At 38.1% G+C, this 22,557-nt stretch overlaps 1 protein-coding gene across 8 annotated transcripts in view; it reads right to left on the bottom strand.

Moving 5' to 3' along the window:
* Positions 1–22,557, bottom strand: part of COG5 (component of oligomeric golgi complex 5) — a 373,684-nt gene that overhangs the window by 36,491 nt on the left and 314,636 nt on the right. For 7 of the 8 annotated variants that reach the window (XM_055283617.1, XM_055283616.1, XM_055283612.1 and 4 more), the window contains 2 exons: positions 15,508–15,611; positions 3,246–3,483 (listed from right to left, as the gene is read on the bottom strand). In XM_055283617.1, coding sequence (XP_055139592.1) covers positions 3,246–3,483; positions 15,508–15,611 — 342 coding nt within the window. The remainder of the gene's footprint in view (positions 1–3,245; positions 3,484–15,507; positions 15,612–22,557) is intronic. The other variant, XM_055283615.1, reaches the window with a different exon arrangement.

Genomic DNA, 22,557 nt, shown 5'->3' on the forward strand with positions numbered 1-22,557 from the left:
GAGTATGTGCTTCAGAGGACACTGTGGGCAAGATCTCAAAGAGGTTCAGAATCAGCAGAACCCCAGTGTTGTGGACAGGCTTAGTGATTTCAGAACTGCTGTGTGATCAGTGTAGGCACTGAGACCATGTGGTCACAGTGGGGAATTAATTACCTGTAGGAAACCACCTCATGCCCATGACCTAGATTCCTAAGGGGGCTGGATGTCAGGTACTTCCCTCACCATGATCCCTCCAGATGGCACCCTGCAACTACTTTCTCTTTCCTGCACTGATGCCAGTGAGGAGAAGTTAGGATTCTTAAAGAAATCCTGAAAATACGTCATTATCTGTCTTTGCAATTGGACTTTATGGCAAATAACTAGTATTCCCAAACCTGGTCTATAGGTCCCCTCTTGAGCTTTCTCTTTTTGTTATTTATGCTAGAATGGCAGGCACTTTTATCACAAGAACAGTTTTTAAACCCATGGAGTATTTGTGTATTTTTGATTTCAGTGACCTCAATGGCTTTGTTTAATTTTGAATATGAATTGATAGAACTTTCAATAATAAGGCAGTTGAAAAGCCCTCTAGTCCCCAGTTGATGCCTGTCATGAATACAAATGTTAGGGTAATGCTATTTAAATATTTTGACTGACTCCCGAAAAACACTTTCAACCAAATGTGATGCTGAAAGCTGAGGTACAACACATAATTGCAATTGTGGCAAGAAACCAAACCAAATGAAATAAAACCTTGAAATTCAAATTTTAATTTAAAAAGTGGGTGGGGGAGACCATGACATAACGGTAGAACAATATTTGCCAAAGATAATGATCACAGGTATGATTAATTATGATAGTGCTTCCGCCTGTCTTTTCTGTACCCATGATCCACAGGACTGAAGTCATCCCTAAGGTGAGTGCCAGGATGTTTTGAAAATGGGACACACTGTACAGGGGTGAACAAAGGAATCTGTTTTTCAATACCACACTACCTGCTGCAACCAAATGTCACTGCAGGGCTTAACAGTAAGTAAATGCTGTGTGTGTAAATGCTTCTTGTATGTTTAAAAAACAGAAAATAGAGGCTTTTGAGCATAAGTTAGTAATAATGACTGATGAGTTTAATTTACCTTAAGGGAAGGGACTCAGAAAAGTTTGGCTTACTAGACAACATGTCTTAAGAAAAAAGGATGCCAAGTAACATTTTGAATAATGCAGTCTTTTGGAAGGTGGAAGCTCACCCCTGCCTCTGGAAGCTATGCATTTTGAGCAGGTGTTAGCTGCAGTAGCAAGGGTTAAAGGACAATACTTTCCATCTTTCAGGACCCATAAGGGAACATATTAAAGTAAAAAACAAAAACAAGCCTCTCTCCTACAGTACTCTCGTTTTGGCCATCTCCTGCTTGCCTGCTACTCTAATTGGACTTGAAGTGCTGCCTCCAGGAAAGTGACTCAGGAACCAGCTGGAGCAGAATGCAAATAAGCTGGTAGGGGAGAGAGCCCAGGGAAAGAAGATGAAACAAAAAGAAAAACAAAATTAAGGAGGAAAGGGGAAGAGGAGAACAGAGACCATCTGAGTATACTTTACACTTTTTTTTTTTTTTAAACAAATAGGCGGTTCTAGTACATCACCAGGTTTTTAATAAGCAATCTGAAACCCCAGTAAGGGACAAATAAGACACTATTTACAAATAGTTTTCTTTAAGCGAAGTGTACCTGTAAAACAAAGTAAAATGTACGGGTGCCTAAGAATTAAGTTCATAAAATGTAAAAGGTAAAAAGAGCCATATAAATGGTAACATTTAATCTCTCTTTTTATGCTGTGGCTACTACAAGCATATTTTCCAAATGAAGGCTCATTTCTATGGTCTAAAGGCCCCAGGAATATTATTTGGAGATGAAAATGACTAACTGCTCCATCAGTCAATTTGCAATGAAACAGGCTCTTGAAAGTTTAGGTTTGTGTTACCTGTTCCTTTTTTGAAAGTGTATCAAGTCTGAGGGAGCACCTGACAACCAATGACTTGATACAAGCAGTCTGTCCAGGTCCTTTCCTCCATGTAGAAATAATGAAGCAAGACACACTCCCGGATACACACAAGAATAAATATTGACATTAACATTTATCTTTATAAGTGGGGAGGATCTGGCAAATTGCTATGAGGAATTCATTTCAGTAACTATTTAGACTAGTAAAGCTAATAGCTTGGAAAGGCTTAAAAATGATTTTACCCAGCTGGCTCATGCCTGTAATCCCAACACTTTGGGAGGCCAAGGTGAGTGGATCACAAGGTCAGGAGTTTGAGACCAGCTTGGCCAATATGGTTAAACCCTATCTGTACTAAAAATACAAAAATTACCCAGGCGTGGTGGTGCGTGCCTGTAGTTCCAGCTACTCGGGAAGCTGAGGCAGAGGAATCACTTAAACCCGGGAGGCAGAGGTTGCAGTGAGCTGAGATCGTGCCACTGCACTCCAACCTGGGCGACAGAGCAAGACTCTGTCTCAAAAAAAAAAAAAAAAAAAAAAAAAAAAAAAGAAGATTTTACCCTTGGTATGCTATACAAAAGTAACAATCATCTTTGTTTCTGAATCTTTTAATGAAAACATGTTTGGAGTTTTTCTTCATTGCCTACTGAAAGGCTTTAAAAAATCTGTCTAAAGGACAAAGAAAACGCTTTCTATAAGAGCTGATAATGTTTTGCTATTTTAATGTCATTCTATCTCTCACACACATCAGATAGCTTGAAATGATTTCAAGGCTAGCCACAGAGAAGAACTGTACCTGATAGAGAGAGAACAAATAATCAGACTCTATGTCTACCTGGCCCACTGTGCATTTAAATGAATGGGAACACTGCCTTGGAATGGTGACATGGCAACAAGTGGTCTCTTTTCACTGTCTGAAATATGATTTCATTGCCTATATTATTGGCCAGCAAGGTTTGACCTATTGGGACAGTAAAATAGTGAGAAAATCCCATATTAAGTAAAAATGGGAAGTACTGCTTTCCTATGGAATGAGCTATTTCACCTTAACCTTGAAATATCAAAGAGAGGGATAATTATTTTGTTAAATACAAAGAAAAATATATCTGGTATAAAAGTATCTTTAAACTCGTCCTTTTTTTTTAACTATTTATGCTTAAGTGGGCTTACTTTGTGCTGCAACTCTTTAAAAACACTGATGAAAACACATTCTTTCATTTAATAGATAATATTGAGGCCAAAACATTTTTTCTTTTGTAGTAATTCATCAATGTACCTGTGCAAAATCAGCAGCAAGTCGCATTTTCCCACCTTCACCAAGAGGTCTTACGAGACTGGCATGGCGGATGAAAAGTTCAACAGCTCTTTGGGCAATAGCCTCAGTGTTGTCAAAGACAAAATCCAAGCATTCAAAGTGTTTAAAATAGTCACTCATAACTCTGGCAATGAAACCTTGTAGCTCCTTCATGTACAGAGAACAAGGAACATCAGGTTTTCCTGAGCTGGATAATGACCTGTAAAAGAAAAAGCAGCCCTTTTCAGCACCGATGCACTAAATCACACTCTTTGATTTTGTACCCCTCTCCCCACCAATGCTATTTCAATCCTTTGTAATGGCTTCCCTTAATGGTATAAAAGACATTAATTATTTTTTGGTAAGTGTTAGCAGAAAACAATGTTTAAAAATTACATTTTAAAAAGTGGTTTAGATGCCAGGAGGATTACTGAAGGAATTTTAGAATCCATTTACCTAAAGATTATTAAGAATGAAATAGACAACCATCTGTCTTGGATGAATCATACAAGTGCTACTCTCTGGCCTCTCAAGGTCCCTCCCAGCCTCTCAACTCTCCATCCACTCACATGTTTTGCCTGGTAACTGAATGTATCAATAATGGATCCTGAAATAGCATTTTATACTTTGCAGTGGCAGAAAATGCTGCTTTCCCTATACAAATTCTCGGCAAAGATCTCTCTGCTCTTGTGCTATTTAATCAGATCAGTCCAACAAAATTCTGACTGTGGAAATGGTTATGTAACAGTACACATGGTATGCAATTTTTTCCTCTAGATGATGAGGTTTGGAAAGGCTTTAATTTGGATCAACAAATGATACCAGCTGATGCTCCATGAAATACTATTTATAATTTATAAATGTTTATAACTGCTCTTTAAAGAATATATTAAAAGAATGTGAAATATTTATAGGAAAGAGATATACCAAAACTAGCTAACACCTGATATTTTCTAATAAATGAGATCACTGGCTACATCATGCCGAATCCTTTTCAAAAAGCAAGTTAAGTGTTTCCATATTCTGAGAATGACGTAGAGAAATTGCTGATGATCTATAGAAGAACAACAGATATGACTAAAATGCTTAGAGCAAGAGAATGAGTTGAACTTAATTATCTTCAAATACAGCAGTGGTTACTATAAATAGGATGCTAACCAGAGGTCCGTCACTTCCAGAAGCAGATAGAGATAGAAAAAGTAGGCCTATGTTCCCGCAGGAAGGGATTTCATACAGGCATAAGACTGTGCCAACAACGGCAAGGCTGCTGAAGGCTGTATGGTGGAACATTTCTGTTTGCAGTATCATCACATGGTGGAGTGGCGCTTGGGTACAGGGGAGCCTTAGTAAATGATGGCCATCTTCATGTGGGGTTTGGTTTTGCCAGATTCAGACAACTGCATAGCCTAGCTTTACTCTAGGTTTGTCACTCCCCAAGGCCAGGCTGCAAAACCAAACAAATAAAAGAAGCCTTCCTCTCCGAAAATGGTGCCAATCTATTTCATTTTTTTAATATTTATTTTTGATGAATTATAATAATATATAAGGGGATACACAGTAATGTTATATGTATACAGTGTGGAATGACTGAATCAAGGTCATCAGCATACTCATCACCTTAAATACTTATCATTTATTCCTCCTAACTGCAACTTCGTACCCTTTGACCAACATCTCTCTATTCCCTCCACCCCATAGCTGCTAACTGCCATTCTACTCTCTGTTGCTATGCGTTCGGTTGTTTTAGACAACAGATATGTGAGGTCATGTGGTATTTGTCTTTCTGTGTCTGGCTGACTTCACTTAGCATAATGTTCTCTAGGTTCATCTATGTTGTTGCAATTAACAGAATTCCTGTCTTTCTGAAGGCTGGATGGTATTCCATTGTGTATGTATACCACATTTTCTTTATCCATTTATCAATCTAAATGTTGGTGGACACTTAGATTGATTCCATAACTTGGCCATTGTAAGTAATGCTGCAATGAACATGGAAGTGCGTATATCTTTTTGACATACTGATTTCAAGTTGGCTTAGGTTATGTACCCAGAAGTGGGACTGCTGGATCATGTGGTAGTTCTGTTTTTAGTTTTTTGAGAGATGTCCTTACAGTTTTCCAAAATGGCTGCCTAATTTACATTCCAACCACAGTACACAAGGGTTCCCTTTTCTGTACATCATCTTTCACGCTCGGTATCTTTCATCTTTTTGATAAGTCAATTCTGACAGGTGTGAGGTGAAATCTCATTGTGGTTTTAATTTGCATTCCCCTGATGATTAGTGATGTTGAATGCTTTTTCACATATCTGTTGGCCATTTGTATGTCTTCTTTTGAGAAATGTCTGTTCAGGTCCTTTGCCTATGTTTAAATCAGGTTGTTTTCTTGTTATTGATTTGAGTTCCTTATATATTTTGGACGTTAATCCCCGTATCAGATGTATGGCTTGTAAGTATTTTCCCGAATCCATAGATTGTCACTCCACTCATTTTCTTTGCTGTTCAGAAGCTTTTTAGATAAATGTAATCACATTTGTCTATTTTTGCTTTGTAGTCTGAGCTCTTGGGACCAAATCCAAAAAATTATTGCTCAGATTTTCCTGTTTTCTTAAATTTGTTTTAGTTTCAGGTGTTACATTTAAGTTTTTAATCTATTTTCATTTGATTTTCACATATGGTGTGAGATAAGTGTCCAATTTCATTCTTCTGCATCTGGATATCCAGTTTTACTAATACATATTTATTGAAGGAACTGTCCTTATTCCATTGTGTGTTCCTGGCACCTCTGTCGAAAATCAATTGACTGTAAATGTGTGAGCTCATTTCTGGGCTCTCCGTTCTATTTCATTGGTCAATGCCAGCGCACCATGCCATTTTAATCATCATGTAGCTCTGTAATATAGTTTAAAATTAGGTAGTGTGATACCTCTAGCTTTATTTTTGCTCAAGATTGCCTTGGCTATTCAGAGATTTTGGTAGTTCCATATGAATTTTAGGATTATTTTTTTCTATTTCTGTGAAAAATGACATTGGAATTCTGGTAGAGATTGCATTAAATCTGAAGGCTGGTTTGGGTAGTATGGACCTTTTAATGATATTCTTTCAATTCATGAACACAGAATATGTTTCCATTTATTTGTGTCTTTGTTGATTTCTTTCATTAATGTTTTATAGTTTTCAGTGTATAGATATTTTACTTCCTTGTTTAAACAAAATGCATTTTGTTTCCATTTTCATTTGTCCCAAGATATTTTTTATTTCTCCTTTGATCCACTGGTTGTTCAGGAGCATGTTGTTTAAGTTCCACATATTTGTGAAATTTCGAAGATTTCTCCTATTATTGATGTCTAGTTTCATACCATTGTCATTAGAAAAGATACTTGATTTCAGCTCTCTTTAATTTGTTGAGACTTGGTTTGTGGCCAAATATATATAAATAGAAGAATTAAACATACGCATAACCGAGAAGTGAATGTTAATCTTCATGCCACTAACCTTTTGTGTGAGTGCTCTCCCTTCCACAAAGGGGCTCATCTATCACTTCAATAATGTAGAGTTCTTTCACTGCCTTCCTTTCCCTACTCAAAACTGTAATCAGATATGAGTCACTTTACACTGACTGCAACAATTTTAATCAATGTTCTATGTCAATCAGATATTTACATTTTAAACTTTGTCTAATTTGGAAAGAAACACATCAGTCTTTTAAAATAAATTTCAAATACCAAGAAACCATGGTGATGATTACTCTTTACTTATTTATTTATTTATTTATTTATTTGAGATAGGATCTTACTCTGTCGCTCAGGCTGGACGGAGTGCAGTGGCTCGATCTCGGCTCACTGCAACCTCTGCCTCCAGGGTTCAAGCGATTCTCCTGACTCAGCCTCCCCAGTAGCTTGGATTATAGCTGCCTGCCACCACGTCGGGCTAATTTTTGTATTTTTAGTAGAGACAGGGTTTCACATGTTGGCCAGGCTGCTCTCGAACTCCTGACCTCAAGTGATCTGCCTGCCTCGGCCTCCGAAAATGCTGGGATTACAGGCATGAGCCACCACGCCCAGCCCATGATTACTCTTTAAATAGCAAGGGAGTCTGTAACCCCACTACATATAAGTTGGACTTGAAGGTAAACTTTATTCCTTTTACCTAGGAGTAGGTGTGAAGGGCTTGAAGGGTCAGGTTTTCACTACTGTTTTTCTAATTGTTATCCCTGGGGGCTGGCCCTAAAATAAAGGCAATTCCTGCTTCTTGACTAATCCAACTCCACCTCATATTTCACATAAGCCATATATATATGAAATGACATGACATTACAGAATTACTAATCACAAGATTCTACAAAGTAGGAAAATTACTGCCATGGGGCAATACTTTAAATAAAAGCAGCAGTGCTCCATATGCCTGTACTGCTATATATGAATAATTTTCACTGGAATCTCAACTGACTGCTGTAAATATGAATCTCAAATTACTGTTGTATACACTGAGCTGAAATGGAGTCACCAAAGCAACTGGGAAAAAAAATAAGGACAATGTTAGGCACCTTAAAATAATGCTTCATACTCATGGCAACCTATCAGTTGAAGAAACAGTTTGGCTCACTAGTATTTAAGCAAATTAGTAAAAACATATCTATTTGGGAACTAACTTTCAGCTGTTAATGTCTAATGTGTTATCTATAGGCACTAGTGGCAGCTCACCAATTAAATTAAAAGTATGTGACCACTGTTATTATAGAATAAGCCTTCAAAAATCAGCTTGTTTTGGCTCCCTTCTGAGAGGCATTCATGATTGATCTAACTGGGACACTTCAGATCACTTTTGAACAAAAACCATTTCATCTCAAATATTGGTAATCAGCAGTTGTATAGTCCTATGTCATATTGAGTTCCAAATACAGTATTTTTTTTTTTTTGGTAGAATTCACTTTACCCTTCTGTGATATATATATATATATATATATATATATATATATTTATTTATTTATTTTTATTTTATTTTTTTTTTCTTTTGAGACAGAGTCTCGCTCTATCTCCCAGGCTGGAGTGCAGTGGCGCGATCTGGGCTCACTGCAAGCTCCACCTCCCGGGTTCACGCCATTCTCCTGCCTCAGCCTCCTGAGTAGCTGGGACTACAGGCGCCTGCCACCACGCCTGGCTAATTTTTTTTTTTTTGTATTTTTAGTAGAGACGGGGTTTCACTGTGTTAGCCAGGAGGGTCTTGATCTCCTGACCTCGTGATCCACCCGCCTCGGCCTCCCAAAGTGCTGGGATTACAGGCGTGAGCCACCGCGCCCGGCCTTTTTTTTTTGAGACAGAGTCTCACTCTGTCGCCCAAGCTGGAGTGCAGTGGCGTGATCTGGGATCACTGCAAGCTTTGCCTCCTGGGTTCATGCCATTCTCCTGCCTCAGCCTCCCGAGTAGCTGGGACTACAGGCGTCCACCACCACACCCGGCTAATTTTTTTTTTGTATTTTTGGTAGAGACGGGGTTTCACCGTGTTAGCCAGGATGGTCTCGATCTCCTGACCTTGTGATCCGCCCGCCTCTGCCTCCCAAAGTGCTGGGATTACAGGCGTGAGCCACCGCGCCCAGCCTATGCTTCATATATTTTTTTAAAATAGAGACTGATCTTTCCTTTTTTGAAACAGGTTCTGTCTTTGTCATCTGTGCCAGAGTGAAATGACATGATTACGGCTCACTGCAGCCTCAATTCCTTCAGCCTGAAACCATCCCCTTGCCTTAGCTCCCCAAATAGCTGGAACTACGGATGCACACCACCACACCCAGCTAATTTTTGTATTTTTTGTAGAGACAGGGTTTTGCCATGTTGCCTAGGCTGGTCCCGAATTCCTGAGCTCAAGCAGTATGCCCCCCTCAGCCTCTCAAAGTGCTGGAATTACAGGCATAAGCCACTGTGCCCAGCCTAGATTGATCTTTTGACATTTCCCACATTTCCCGTGTGGGAGAGGTCAATATGGCCAATTAGAAGCAGCTAGTGTGCAAAGCTCTCAAGGAAAGGAACAGACACCTTCAACTGAAACATCCAGGTACTCAGGGACTAATCAAGGAAACAAGCTGACCGACAGAGAACGAAGAAAAGCAAAACAGAACAACGGCTCACCCGGGAGCAACACAGAGCCAGGGGGACCCCCACTGCCCAGAAAAGTGCTTTCACCGGTGGTAACTCCAAGCACTGGAAAATCTGAGTCTACCAGGGACTGGAGTGGGCCCCAAGCATACTGCAGCAGCTCTACAGAAAAGTGGCCAGACTGTTACATGGGTACCTGTTCCCATATCTCTTCACCAGGCAGGCCTGGGCCTCCAGCCATCCCCAGCCAGAGCTATCAAGCCAGTAGCAACTTGGCAACTCCAAGGGCAGAGCCTCCAGCGGCAGCTGAGAGCCTCTTTGCCACTGCCCCTGTAATGGAACTGCCCTTGTCACCCTTGGATTAATGAAGGAGCAAAGACCATAAGTACCTTATCCACACCTCCAACAAGCTGCAGTCAACCCAAGGAGAGGAAACCAGTCTGCCTCCCACAGGTCCCCCTGCCCCTCACCCCACTGCTTGTCACCAGGAGAACCCCTGGCTTGGGCCCACAGCATAGACACTCCCTGCTAGGCCTACAGCTTAGACCCTCCCCCACTGGGCTGATTGCAGTGAGTGAGTTCTAACATGCATCTGTCTGGGATGGAGCCCCCAGGAGACAAGCAAATGACCCTTGGCCACAACCACTACTAAGATCCCTTCCTCTGCTGCCTCCAATTTGGGGAAGGAACACTGAGATCACCCTAGAAACCCATCTCATATGTAATGACACTCACAGGCTCCAAATAAAGGGATGGAGGAAAATATACCAAGCAAATGAAAAACAGAAAAAAGCAAAGGTCCTAATTTCAGACAAAACAAATTTCAAACCAACAAACATCAAAAAAGACAAAGAAGGGCATTACATAATGGTAAGGGTTCAATTCAACAAGATTTAACAATCTTATATATATATGGACCCAATACAGGAGCACCCAGATTCGTAAAGCAAGTTCTTAGACACCTTCAAAGAAGTCTCGGCCAGGCGCGGTAGCTCACGCCTATAGTCCCAGCCCCTTGGGAGGCTGAGACAGGTGAATCACAAGGTCAGGAGATCGAGACCCTCCTGGCTAACATGGTGAAACCCCGTCTCTACTAAAAATACAAAATATTAGCCGGGCACAGTGGTAGGCGCCTGTAGTCCTAGCTACTCAGGAGGCTGAGGCAGGAGAATGGCGTGCACCCAGGAGGTAGAGCTTGCAGTGAGCCGAGATCACGCCACTGCACTCCAGCCTGGGGGACAGAGCGAGACTCTCTCAAAAAAAAAAAAAAATCTCAAAAACCTTCAAAGACTCCCATACAATAACGGTGGGAGACTTCAACACTCCACTGACAGTATTAGACAGATCATCAAGGCAGAAAATTAACAAAGATATCCAGGACCTAAATGCAACATTGGACCAAATGCAACTGATAGACCTTTACAGAACTCTCCATCCCAGAACAACAGAATACACATTCTTCTCATCACCACATGTCACATACACTAAACTGACCTCATAATTGGACATAAAACAATCCTCAACAAATGTAAAATTACATCAATCATACCAAACACACTCTCAGACCACAATACAACAAAAATAGAAGTCAAGACTATGAAAATTGCTCAAAACCATGGAAATTAAACAACTTGCTCCTGAATGACTTTTGGGTAAATACATGAAATTAAGGCAGAAGTCAACAAGTTCTTTGGGCTGGGCGTGGTGGCTCATGCCTGTAATCCCAGCACTTACGGAGGCTGAGGCAGCTGGATCCCTTGAGGTTAGGAGTTGGAGACCAGCCTGGCCAACATGGCAAAACCCTGTCTCTACTAAAAAAAATACAAAGATAAGCTGGGGTGGGGGTGGTGTGGGCCTGTAATCCCAGCTATTCAGGAGGCTGAGGCAGGAGAATCGCTTGAACCCAGGAGGTGGAGGCAGCAGTGAGCCAAGATCACGCCACTGCACTCCAGTGTGGGCGACACAGCAAGACTCTGTCTCAAAAAAAAAAAAAAAAAGTTCTTTGAAAATAACAAGAACAATGATACAACATATCACAATCTCTGGGACACAGCTAAGGCAGTGTTAAGAGGAAAATTCATAGCATTAAATGCTGACATCAAAAAGCCAAAAAATCTCAAATTAACAACCTAACTTTACAACTTAAAGAATTAGAAAAGCATGAAGAAATCAAAAAAGTTAGCAGAAGATGAGATGTAACAGAAATCAGAGCTGAACTGAGGAAAATAGAGACATGAAAACCATTCAGAAGATCAATGAATCCAGGAGTAGGCTTTTTGAAAAAAATTAATAAAATAGGCCATTAGCTAGACTAATAAAGAAGAAAAGAGAGAATATCAAATAAACACAATTAGAGATGAGGAAGAAAATGGTACTACTGACCCCATAGGAAAAAAAAAAATCAGAAACCACTACGAACACCTCTAAACACAAAAAGTAGAAAACCTAGAAGAGATGGATACATTCCTGGACACATACACCCTCCCAAGACCGAGCCAGGAAGAAACTGATTCCCTGAACAGACTAATAATGAGTTCTGGGATTGAATCAGTAACGAATTGCCGACTAACTAAAAAAAGTCTGAGGCCTGATGGATTCACAGCCAAATTTTACCATATTTACAAAGAAGAGCTGGTACCATTCCTACAGAAACTATTCCAAAAAATGGAGGAAGAGGGGCTCCTCCCCAACCCTCATTCTATGAGGCCAGCATCATCTTGATACCAAAACTTGGCAGAGACACAGCAAAAAAAGAAAACTTCAGGCCAATTGAGTAGGCTTCATCCCTGGGACACAAGATTGGTTCAACATATGCAAATCAGTAAATGTGATTCATCACATCAACAGAGCTAAAGGCAAAAACCACATGATTATCTCAATAGACCCAGAAAAGGCTTCTGATAAAATTTAACACTTCTTCATGTTAAAAATTCTCAATAAATTAGGTATCAAAGGAACATACCTCAAAATAATAAGCGCCATCCATGACAAATCCACAGCCAACATTACACTGAATGGGCCAAAGCTGGAAGCATTCCCCTTGAAAACCAGCACAAGAAAAGGATGCCCTCTCTCACCACTTCTATTCAACACAGTATTGGAGGTCCTAGCCAGAACAACCAGGCAAGAGGAAGAAATAAAGACCATCTAAATAGGAAGAGAAGAAGTTAAGCTACCTCTGTTTGCAGACGACATGATTCTATATCTAGAAAACCCCATAGTCTTGGCCCCAAAGCTCCTTCAGCTGATAAACAACTTCAGCAAAGTTGCAGGATACAAAATCAATGTACAAAAATCACTAGCATTCCTATACGTCACCAACAGCCAAACTGAAAGCCAAATCAGAAAGGCAATCCCATTCATAATTGTCAAAAAAGAATAAAACATCTAGGAATACAGGTAACCAGGGAGGTAAAAGATCTCTACAATGAGAACTACAAAACACTGCTCAAAGAAATCAGAGAAGACACAAACAAATGGAAGAACATCCCATGCTCATGGATAGGAAGAATCAGTATCATTACAATGGCTACACTGCCCAAAGCAATCTTCAGATTCAATGCTATTCCTATCAAACTACTAACGATATTCTTCACAGAACTAAAAACAAACTATTTTAAAATTCATATGGGACCAAAAAAGAGGCCTGAATAGCCAAGGCAATCCTAAGCTAAAAGAAGAAAGCTGAAGACATCACGTTACCTGACTTCAAACTAAACTACAAGGCTACCATAACCAAAACAGAATGGTACTGGTACAAAAACAGGCACATAGACCAATGGAACAGAATAGAAAGCCCAGAAAAAAGGTCGCACATCTGTGACCATGTGATCTTGGACAATGCTGACAAAAGCAAGCAGTGGGGAAAAGATTTCCTATTCAAGAAATGGTGCTGGGCTAACTGGCTAGTCACACAGAGAAGATTGAAACTGGACCCCTTCCTTACACCATACATAAAAATCAACTCAAGATGCATTAAATACTTACATGTAAAACCCAAAACTATAAAAATCCTGGAAGACAACCTAGGCAATACTATCCTGAACAAAGGAACAGGCAAAGATTTCATGACAAAGACACCAGAAGCAATCGCAATAAAAGCCAAAATTGCCAAGCGGGATCTAATTAAACCTAAGAGCTTCTGCACAGCAAAAGAAATTATCAACAGAGTAAACAGACAATCTACAAAAAGGGAGAAAATATTTGCAAACTATGCATCTGACAAAGGTCTAAGATCCAGAATCCATAAGGAACTTAAACAAATTCACAAGGGAAAAACGAACAACCCCATTAAAAAGTGGGCAAAAGACATGAACAGACACTTCTCAAAAGAAGACAAAGACATACATGCAGCCAGCAATCACATGAAAAAATGCTCAACACCACTAATCATTACAGAAATGCAAATCAAAACCGCAATGAGATACCATCTCACACCAGTCAGAATGGCTATCATTAAAAAGCCAAAAAAATAAGATGCTGGTGAGGTTGCAGAGAAAAGGGAACACTTATACGCTGTGGTGGGAGTGTAAATTAGTTCAACCATTGTGGAAAGCAGTATGGTGATTCCTCAAAGGGCTAAAAGCAGAACTACCATTTGACCCAGCAATCCCATTACTGGGTATATATCCAGAGGAATATAAATCATCCTACCATAAAAACATATGCATGCGCATGTTCATCGCAGCACTATTCACAATAGTAAAGACATGGAATCAACCTAAATGCCCATCAATGACATACTGGATAAAGAAACTGTGGTAGATATACACCATGGAATACTATGCAGCCATAAAAATAACAGGATCATGTCTTTTATGGGAACATGGATGGAGCTGGATGCTATTATCTTCAGCAACCTATAGCAGGAACAGAAAAACAAATACTACATGTTCTCACTTATAAGTAGGAGCTAAATAATGAGAACTTATGAACACAAAGAAGGAAACAACAGACACTGGGGTCTACTTGATGGGGGAGGGTGGGAAGAGGGAGAGGAGCAGAAATGATAACTACAGGGTACTGGGCTTAATACCTGGGTGATGAAATAATATGTACAACAAATCTCCATGACACGTGTTTACCTATGTAACAACCCTTCACATGTGCCCCCAAACCTAATATAAAAGTTAAAAAAAAATAAAAAAAGAAACTTTGTAAATGAAATAATAATTTGAAAAAGTAGAGGACAGTGAAATAATCTATTTTTCTATAAATAGCTAAACTAGTAGAGGGAAATTTCATAAAACAGATATTCTTTCAAACAAGAATGTAAAGAGAAACAGGACTGCTCAAAAATAATAACTATGAACTTGGGAATATAAAATATATATCTACATATTAATATTTGAGTGTTTAGCTTTAATGTGGTTAAGTTTTTTAAAAATCACAGCAAGCATTTGCAAATAACTATTCTAAATGCTCCATAGTTTTCTAATACACTGAACTAAAACCATTTTACTCTATTTTAAAAGATTTCTGTAAATATTGGATTAGGAACTATGATTGTTATTCTCAGGATACCTATGACATGGATGAGCAAGACACACATGAAACAGATTTGGAATAGCACCACAGTGTTTGTGGCTAGGTGTGATGTGAGCAGATTAGATTGTCACATAACCTCCAAGGAAGAAAAATCAATCTTGGAGGAGGTTGGGCTGGAGCTTGCCAAGAGCCAAAGCAGGATTTGGACTAGCACAGTGGCAGAGGCAGGGCATTTTACACAAGGAATACCATGCCTATGACAAGGGGTAACAAAGGGGCTGAAGTAGAGGGTATTTGTGAGAAGTAAGGAAAAAGACAAGCTTGGGAAGGGAAGAGGGTAAAAACTACCAAAAGTCCTGAAGTACCTGGCTAAGTCCCACAGACTCATTTTGTGTTTCAATAAGAAAGAAATGTATGTACATGTAATGTGATACTGTTCATAAAGAAAGTTTTTAAAAAGAGGAGAGAAGTGATGAAAATGAGAACTGAAAAATTTTAATCTGTGAATGGTGCTCACAATGGGTAATGAAGGGGGCTGAAAAATAATGCCATCACAAAAGGAACAAGGCCCTGGATGGCAAGGGGGCAGCTTAGGGAGTACGCATAGAGGTGGGAATACAAAACAAAGGCAGTAAAAGTTAGTAAAAATTTGGTTAAAAGTAATTACCCAGAAAAGTCTTCTTGATGCATGGTGATGATTATGGCCTCTATAGCATCTCCCACAGAAGTGAGTAAGGGTTGCACAGCATTTTCCATAAGAGCATGAATAGCCTGAAAAAAAAAAAAAAAGGAAAGATAAAGAAGAGGCAAGATTAAATAAAAACAACCCAAAGAAATCTGAGATGTGAGAAACACCATGACTAACAGTTTTCATATTATATCAAATGCAGACTAAGTTAACAGAAGTCTGCTCCTCTCCCTAACCACTGTCGGTAATGATTTTTAAAGCTTAAAATATGTGGAACATGGCACTAACAAATTTCAACACCCCCACTCTTCTTATTTTTTCCAAAAGGTTCAGTGGTTAAATAAGCCCATGAAAAAAGGAAGGCATATGCAAGAAGACGGTAGTTCCACTAATAAGGTAAAGGTCAAATGAACACATTTAAGTTTCACAAAAGAGTTAGGCAAGACCAAAAGTAATTAAGAATTGGAACAACATCATATGCTTTTAACCAGAGTGAATATAATAAACAGACATTGATTCTTTTTTTTTTTTAACTATTAGGTTCAAGGGTACATGTGCAGATTTATTATACAGGAGTTTGTTGTGTCATGGGGATTTGTAGTAAAGATTATTTCGTCACCCAGGCACTAAACCTAGTACCCAATAGTTATTTTTTTCTGCTCTTTCCCCTGCTCCCACCTTCTACCCTCAAGTAGGCTCCAGTACAATGTTTCTAATAGGGCACAACAGTTGGGCATTTCATGAATTAGGTTTCAGTTGAGAGTTCTACAGCAGTGATTCTCAACTGTGGGCAGTTTTGTTCCCCAGGAAACATTTGGTATTGCTTAAAGACATTTTTCATTGTCACAGTTGGGGATGGGGGTACAAGTTTGTTACTAGCATCTAGTAGGTAGAGGACAAAGATGTTGCTAAACATCTTACAGAATACAGAACAGCCCCTATAACAAAGAATTACCCAGCTCAAAATGTTGATAGTGCCATGGTTGGGAAACTGTTCAGCAGGGACGTATAAATCATCATTTACTTGATGTAAAATCCTAGGTCTTAGTTATGGGCTTTTAGTGTGAAAATAATGACTGAGGCTCAAAACACGTAAAATCAAAAATGTAAATATATTATACACACTTCAAAGATAATGAAATATAATGAAGACAGTTTTGGCTCATACAAATGATCAAAATCAATGAGGAAAGGTAAAATATAGGACCTTTAATCGTTAAATTCCTAATTTATAACCCTTAATCTCTGCTAAAAATAAAGACAATGTACAGGATTGTATGCATGTGTGTGTGTGCGTGTGTGTGTGTACATGTTTGCCCTCCATACAGGAGCTCAGAGTCTAGTGAGAATAGTTAAAACATTATGCAGGTTGAGTAACCCAAAATCCAAAATCTGAAAAGGTCCAGTGAGCACCTTCCTTTGAGCGTCATGTTGACACTCAAAAAGTTTTGGATTCCCAAGCACAGGAGTTTGGGAAAGCTGAGGCACTTGGGAAACCACAAGACATTCAGCGCATATGGAGTATAAGTGCCTGGAAGAGACAGAGGCAGCAAGAGGTGTACTTTGTATAGGTTACTAACAAGTTAGGAATTTATCCTGAAGGTACCAGGAAACCAATGATGGGTTTTAAGCAATACACAAAATGTGGTTAATGATTTGGATTTAGGAAAAACCATGTTGGATAGTAAACTGGATAAATTAGACTACAAAAAGGAGTACAACTATAAGGCCACAGCAGTGGTACAGAGCTGCTGGAGAGTGAGAGAGGGAGCTTGAAAAGGAGAGAGCCTGAGAAGACCGCCTAATTTTATGTTTAAACTCGGCACGAGTCTTCAGCTAACTATCAACAATGCATGTGCAGAGCAAACTAAATGGGGCTTGCAGTTGAGGCTTAAAGAAGTGAACTGATTGAGGTGTGGCCAACTGAAGGTATGACAGTACACAGTTTGAGTATAACCAAGCTAACTGCCTGTAAAGCAAAATCACTAACATGCTTATAAGAAATGAAAAAAAAAAAAAAAAACAAAATCCTGGTTCTACACAACATAACATTCACAGTGTTCAGGATTTATTCAAAATTACTACACATATAAAATGCTAGGAAATTTTATCAATTCTCAAGGGAAAAGACAATCAAGAGATGCTAACCCTGAGATGAACCAGACTCTAGAATTATCAGGCAAGAACCGCAATGAGGCAAGGAAAAATATGCTCACAATAAATAAAACAATAGGAAATCTCAGTAGAGTGAATGAAAATGTAAAAAAAAAAAAAGGTATATTTAAACTTAAAAATTATAGTAGCTGAAATTGTAAAATTGACTGGATAGGCTTAGTAGAAGAATTATACGTAGAGATGACCGAGGAAAGAGTCAATGAACCTGAAGACAGAATTAATAGAAATCTCTCTGCAGAAGAGAAAAAATACTAAAAAATAATTAGACCTAAGAAACAACTGCAAAATGTCTAATATACTGGTAACTGGAGTCCTGTAAGAAAAGAAAATAATGGGGAAGAGAGAGAATGAGGCAGCAAAACTACTTGGCGGCGGGGGGGAAAGGCCTCACACTTCTCAAAATAATGAAAAGCATGAATTTACAGATTCAGGAAAATCAGCAGATCCCAAACAGGATAATTTTGATGAGAACTATGCCTAGGCACATCATAAACTGCTGAAAACCAAAGATAAACAGAAAATCTTGCAACTAGCCAAAAAAAAAAAGAAGATTACATACAAGGGAACTAATTTTAATAAGTAATGTCTTCTTATCAGAAAGCATAGAGGCCAGAAAACAGTGGAACATATTTTAAGTGTTAAGAGAAAAACATCTTTCAAACCCATATTTCTATTTTCTGTATAAATATCCTTCAAAGATGAAAGTGAAATACATTTCTGGCAAAAGAAAATTAGGAGTGTTCTTTGCCATCACACTCACAAGATAAAATTTAATTTAAACTCATCAGATTTTAAATGATGATTTAAAATAATCATTAAAAATCATCATTCGGCTGCTCTGCCTATGAAGTATCCATTCTTTTGTTTCTTTTCTTAATAAACTTGCTTTTACTTAAAAAAAGGTAAAACCATCAACATTTAATTCTGTTATCAGAATTAAATTAGAAATCAGTAACAAGATATATGCAGAACCCAAAAGTAATTAGACATTTTAAAAACACATTTCTAAATAATCCATGACCCAAATAAGAAATCACAAAGGAAATTAGAAAAATATTTCAAACTGAATGAAGACACAAGTATAACACAGAAAAATTGCAGTGCTTAGTGGAAAATTTACAACGTTAAATGCTTATTTGTGGGGAAAATGGTCTAAAATCAATGATGTAAAGTCTCAAATAAATCTTAAAAAATAGCAAAGAAAACTCACAAATCCAAAGATAAACAGAAAGTCTTGAAACTAGCAAAAAGTAGAAAATAAAAAAAGATAAAAGCAGAAATCAATGAAATAGAAAACTCATAAAGCTAAAAGTTGTTTCACTGAAAAGATTAACACAGTTGCTAAACTCCTAGCTAGATTGATCGAGAAAAAAACAGGAAGAGAACACAAATCAACAATATCAAAAATGAAAAAGAGGTTATTCTTACAGGTCCTAAACACATCAAAAAGATAGTTAAGTGAGCTCAGCACAGTGGTTTATCTCTTTAGTCCCAGCCACTTCAAAGGCTCAGGCAGAAGGATCCCTTGAGCCCAGGAGTTCAAGGCTGTAGCACACCATAATCGTGCCAGTGAATATCCACTGCATTCCAGCCTGGGCAGCACAGTGGAACCCTGTCTTTAAACAAATAAGTCACAAAAGGGTAGTAAGTATTACAGAGACTATTCTGACAAATTAGGTAACTGAGTAGACAAATACCTTCAACGTCACAAAGTATCAAAGCTCATTCAAGAAGAATAGATAATACAAATAGCCCTTTCTCTATTAAATGAATTAAGGTGTAGTTATAAGCCTTTCTACAGAGAAAACTGCAGGCCTAGATAGCTTCACTGGTGAATTCTACTAAACACTTGAGGGGAAAAACAAAAACAAAAACAAATTCTACACAAACTCTTTTAGGAAACAGAAGAGGAGGAAACACTTTCAAACTCAGTGAAGCCAGTATTAACTTGCTACCAAAACCAAATAAAGACACAGAAAATTTTATGACAATATTCCTTATGAATATAGACGTAGGTAAGCATCCTTAACAAAAATTAAGTAAACCAGTATCCAGGACTACGTAAAAGGATACATTAACTATCCAGGAATACATAAAAAGGGTAATACATCATGACTAAGGTTGGTTTGATATTTGAAAATAAATTACTATAATATACTTCATTAGCAGAATAAAAGAGTAGAGCCACATGATTATTTCAATAGATGCAGAAAAAGCTATTTAATGAAACTCAACACCATTTATAATAAAAAATAGAAAACTAAGAATAGAAGGGAACTTGTTTAGTCTGACAAAGGCCTTCTATCAAAAACCTACAGCTAACATAATTATATGATTAACCTATAGCTAATACTATACTTAAAACAGTAAAATACTGAATGCTTTACCCCCAGGTCAGAAACAAGTAAATGAGGTCCATTCTTACCAGTTCTATTCAACACTGTACTGCAGATCCTGGACAGTGAAACAAGGCATGGAAAAACAGGCATAAAGATCAGAAAGTAAGAAATAAAAATCTCTATTTGCATAAGATATGGTGGTTTACACAGAAAACTTTATTGCTGGGTGAGGTTTCCCACTTAGGAAAAATATGAAATAGGAAGAGAAGAGAGCATCTTGGGGAATGCCTTCATTTCAAGGATGGGTAGAAACTAACAACTAACAAGGAAACTGAGAAAGGAGATTAGATTATATTTCCTATGCTCTTTACAAAGCAGGGAAATATGTTATACATTTTAAAAAGATTTACCTAAAATAGTTAAAATTACAAAAATATTGGAGCCTCAGCAATCTGGAATATTCCTTTATATAGAACATCAAACCCACACAAAAAGGGAGAAAGAAGCATTGCCATATATAAATTTGGCAATGTAATCACTATCTGCACAAGACAAATCTCAGTAAAAAATGGATCAGAATTACTGGACCAAGGGGTTTAAATGGTACTTATATAGCTATGGTGGTTACAATGAAATAACTCTAAATGTATACTCAATATTAATTATGTCATTCATGGCATATTAGACAATGCTTAGAATATGTGATGATGGAGACTCTGCATCTGCTCTCCACCCAAACCCTGCTCTGCTCGCTCTCCAACTTCACTCCTGCTCCTTTACTCTCACTCACTCTGCTCCAGTCACTCTGGCCTCCTGGCTGTTCTGTGACTATTACAAGCCTGTCCAATTCAGGGATCTATTCCTGGAACACTTGCCCCAGATGGCTGCTTGGCTCACTCCTTCAGTTCCTTCAGATTTTTGCTAAAATGTCTCTTGATTGGAAAGGCCTATATAAAATAGCACTTTCCTTCCATCCCCATTCTCTATCCTTTACTGTGCCCTATTTTTCATCATAGCACTTGTCGCCACTGGGCTCCTCACTACAATAAAAGCCCTACATGGGAAAGGACTTTATTTGTGACTTTCACTGTGTATCACTAATACCTCGCATATGACAGACAATAAATATTTTTGAATAAATGAAAAAAAGAATACATAATGATGAACCTCAAGCCTAAAATAACATTTAATTTTGGATAAAATCTCAAGGTAGAGAAGAAAGGACTGTTATATGTCTATATCTATATTTTTCAGTAAGTTAAACGTGTTCTCACTCATAGGTGGGAGTTGAACAATGAGAACTCATGGACACAGGAAGGGGAACATCACACTCCGGGGACTGTTGTGGGGTTGGGGGAGGGGGGAGGGACAGCATTAGGAGATATACCTAATGCTAAATGACGAGTTAATGGGTGCAGGAAATCAACATGGCACATGGACACATATGTAACAAACCTGCACATTGTGCACATGTACCCTAAAACCTAAAGTATATATAAAAAAAAAAGTATGTTTAATATCTTCTCTATCAAATCAAATCAAGCAGATTTCTGGTTTGGGCTGCAGGCATTTATACATCATAACTTTCTACCTTGAATTCAAAGTGACTTATTAAATTTCCAACAATTTTATGAAATTCAACATTCCTTTTTATTCTAAGTCGGGTTTTTTTTTTTTTTACCTTTTACTTAATAAGTCATAACAGTTTTTTGTAAGACTTAAATAGCAAAGTTAAAACTTTCACTGAGTGTATTAATATGAGCAATGAAGTCTCTAACTGATGAGGCCACTGCAGGAGGGCCTTGTACTTATTGCTAGTCTTCTGTTATCCAGTTCATAAAGGCAAAATTGGTATGCCTTAGCAAAGTACAGACTCAGCTACACACAGCACTCGTCCTGGTAAGCAAACCTCAGAGTCACGGCTGCAGCCCAAGATTAGGGCAATTTTCCCCGCACTGACTCCAGCTAATATATTAAAAGAATAATCTTTGTTATCTGTTAAAAATAAAGATTCAGAGAAACTACCCTATACTGAAATAGTCTATGAGTAATTTCTATTTTTAACTCTCCAAGTGATTTTTATCATCAAAGTGAAGGCGCTCTGTCTTAATCCAGAGAATGGACCTTCTGAAACTATGGGTTGTGTCTGACCATTAGACGTCAAAAAAATCAATTCAGTGGGTCACTATCGTAATGTTTTAAAAAGTAATAGACTAGCATAGAAAATATTAGAATGCGTACACAAAATAAGGATAAGTATTATTTTGTGAAACTTCTGTATCAATTATAAATGTGTATAGAAGTACACTTTATGCAATTACATATGTATGTAAATATTTATAAATGCTTATGTATTATGTATGAGGGCACAAAGTAAAATATACTTATTTTGGGTAGTTATCAAAAAATGTTTGATAGTTACTGCTAGAAGAAAAAAATGTGGAATTATAGAAGAGTATCCATTCCCTGTCTGGAACCAAGAATGTTAAGACTTTAAGATTTGTTGTATTGATCT

This window comes from Symphalangus syndactylus, chromosome 6 (genome assembly GCF_028878055.3).
Source record: "Symphalangus syndactylus isolate Jambi chromosome 6, NHGRI_mSymSyn1-v2.1_pri, whole genome shotgun sequence".
In the NCBI taxonomy this organism is placed as follows: Eukaryota; Metazoa; Chordata; class Mammalia; order Primates; family Hylobatidae; genus Symphalangus; species Symphalangus syndactylus.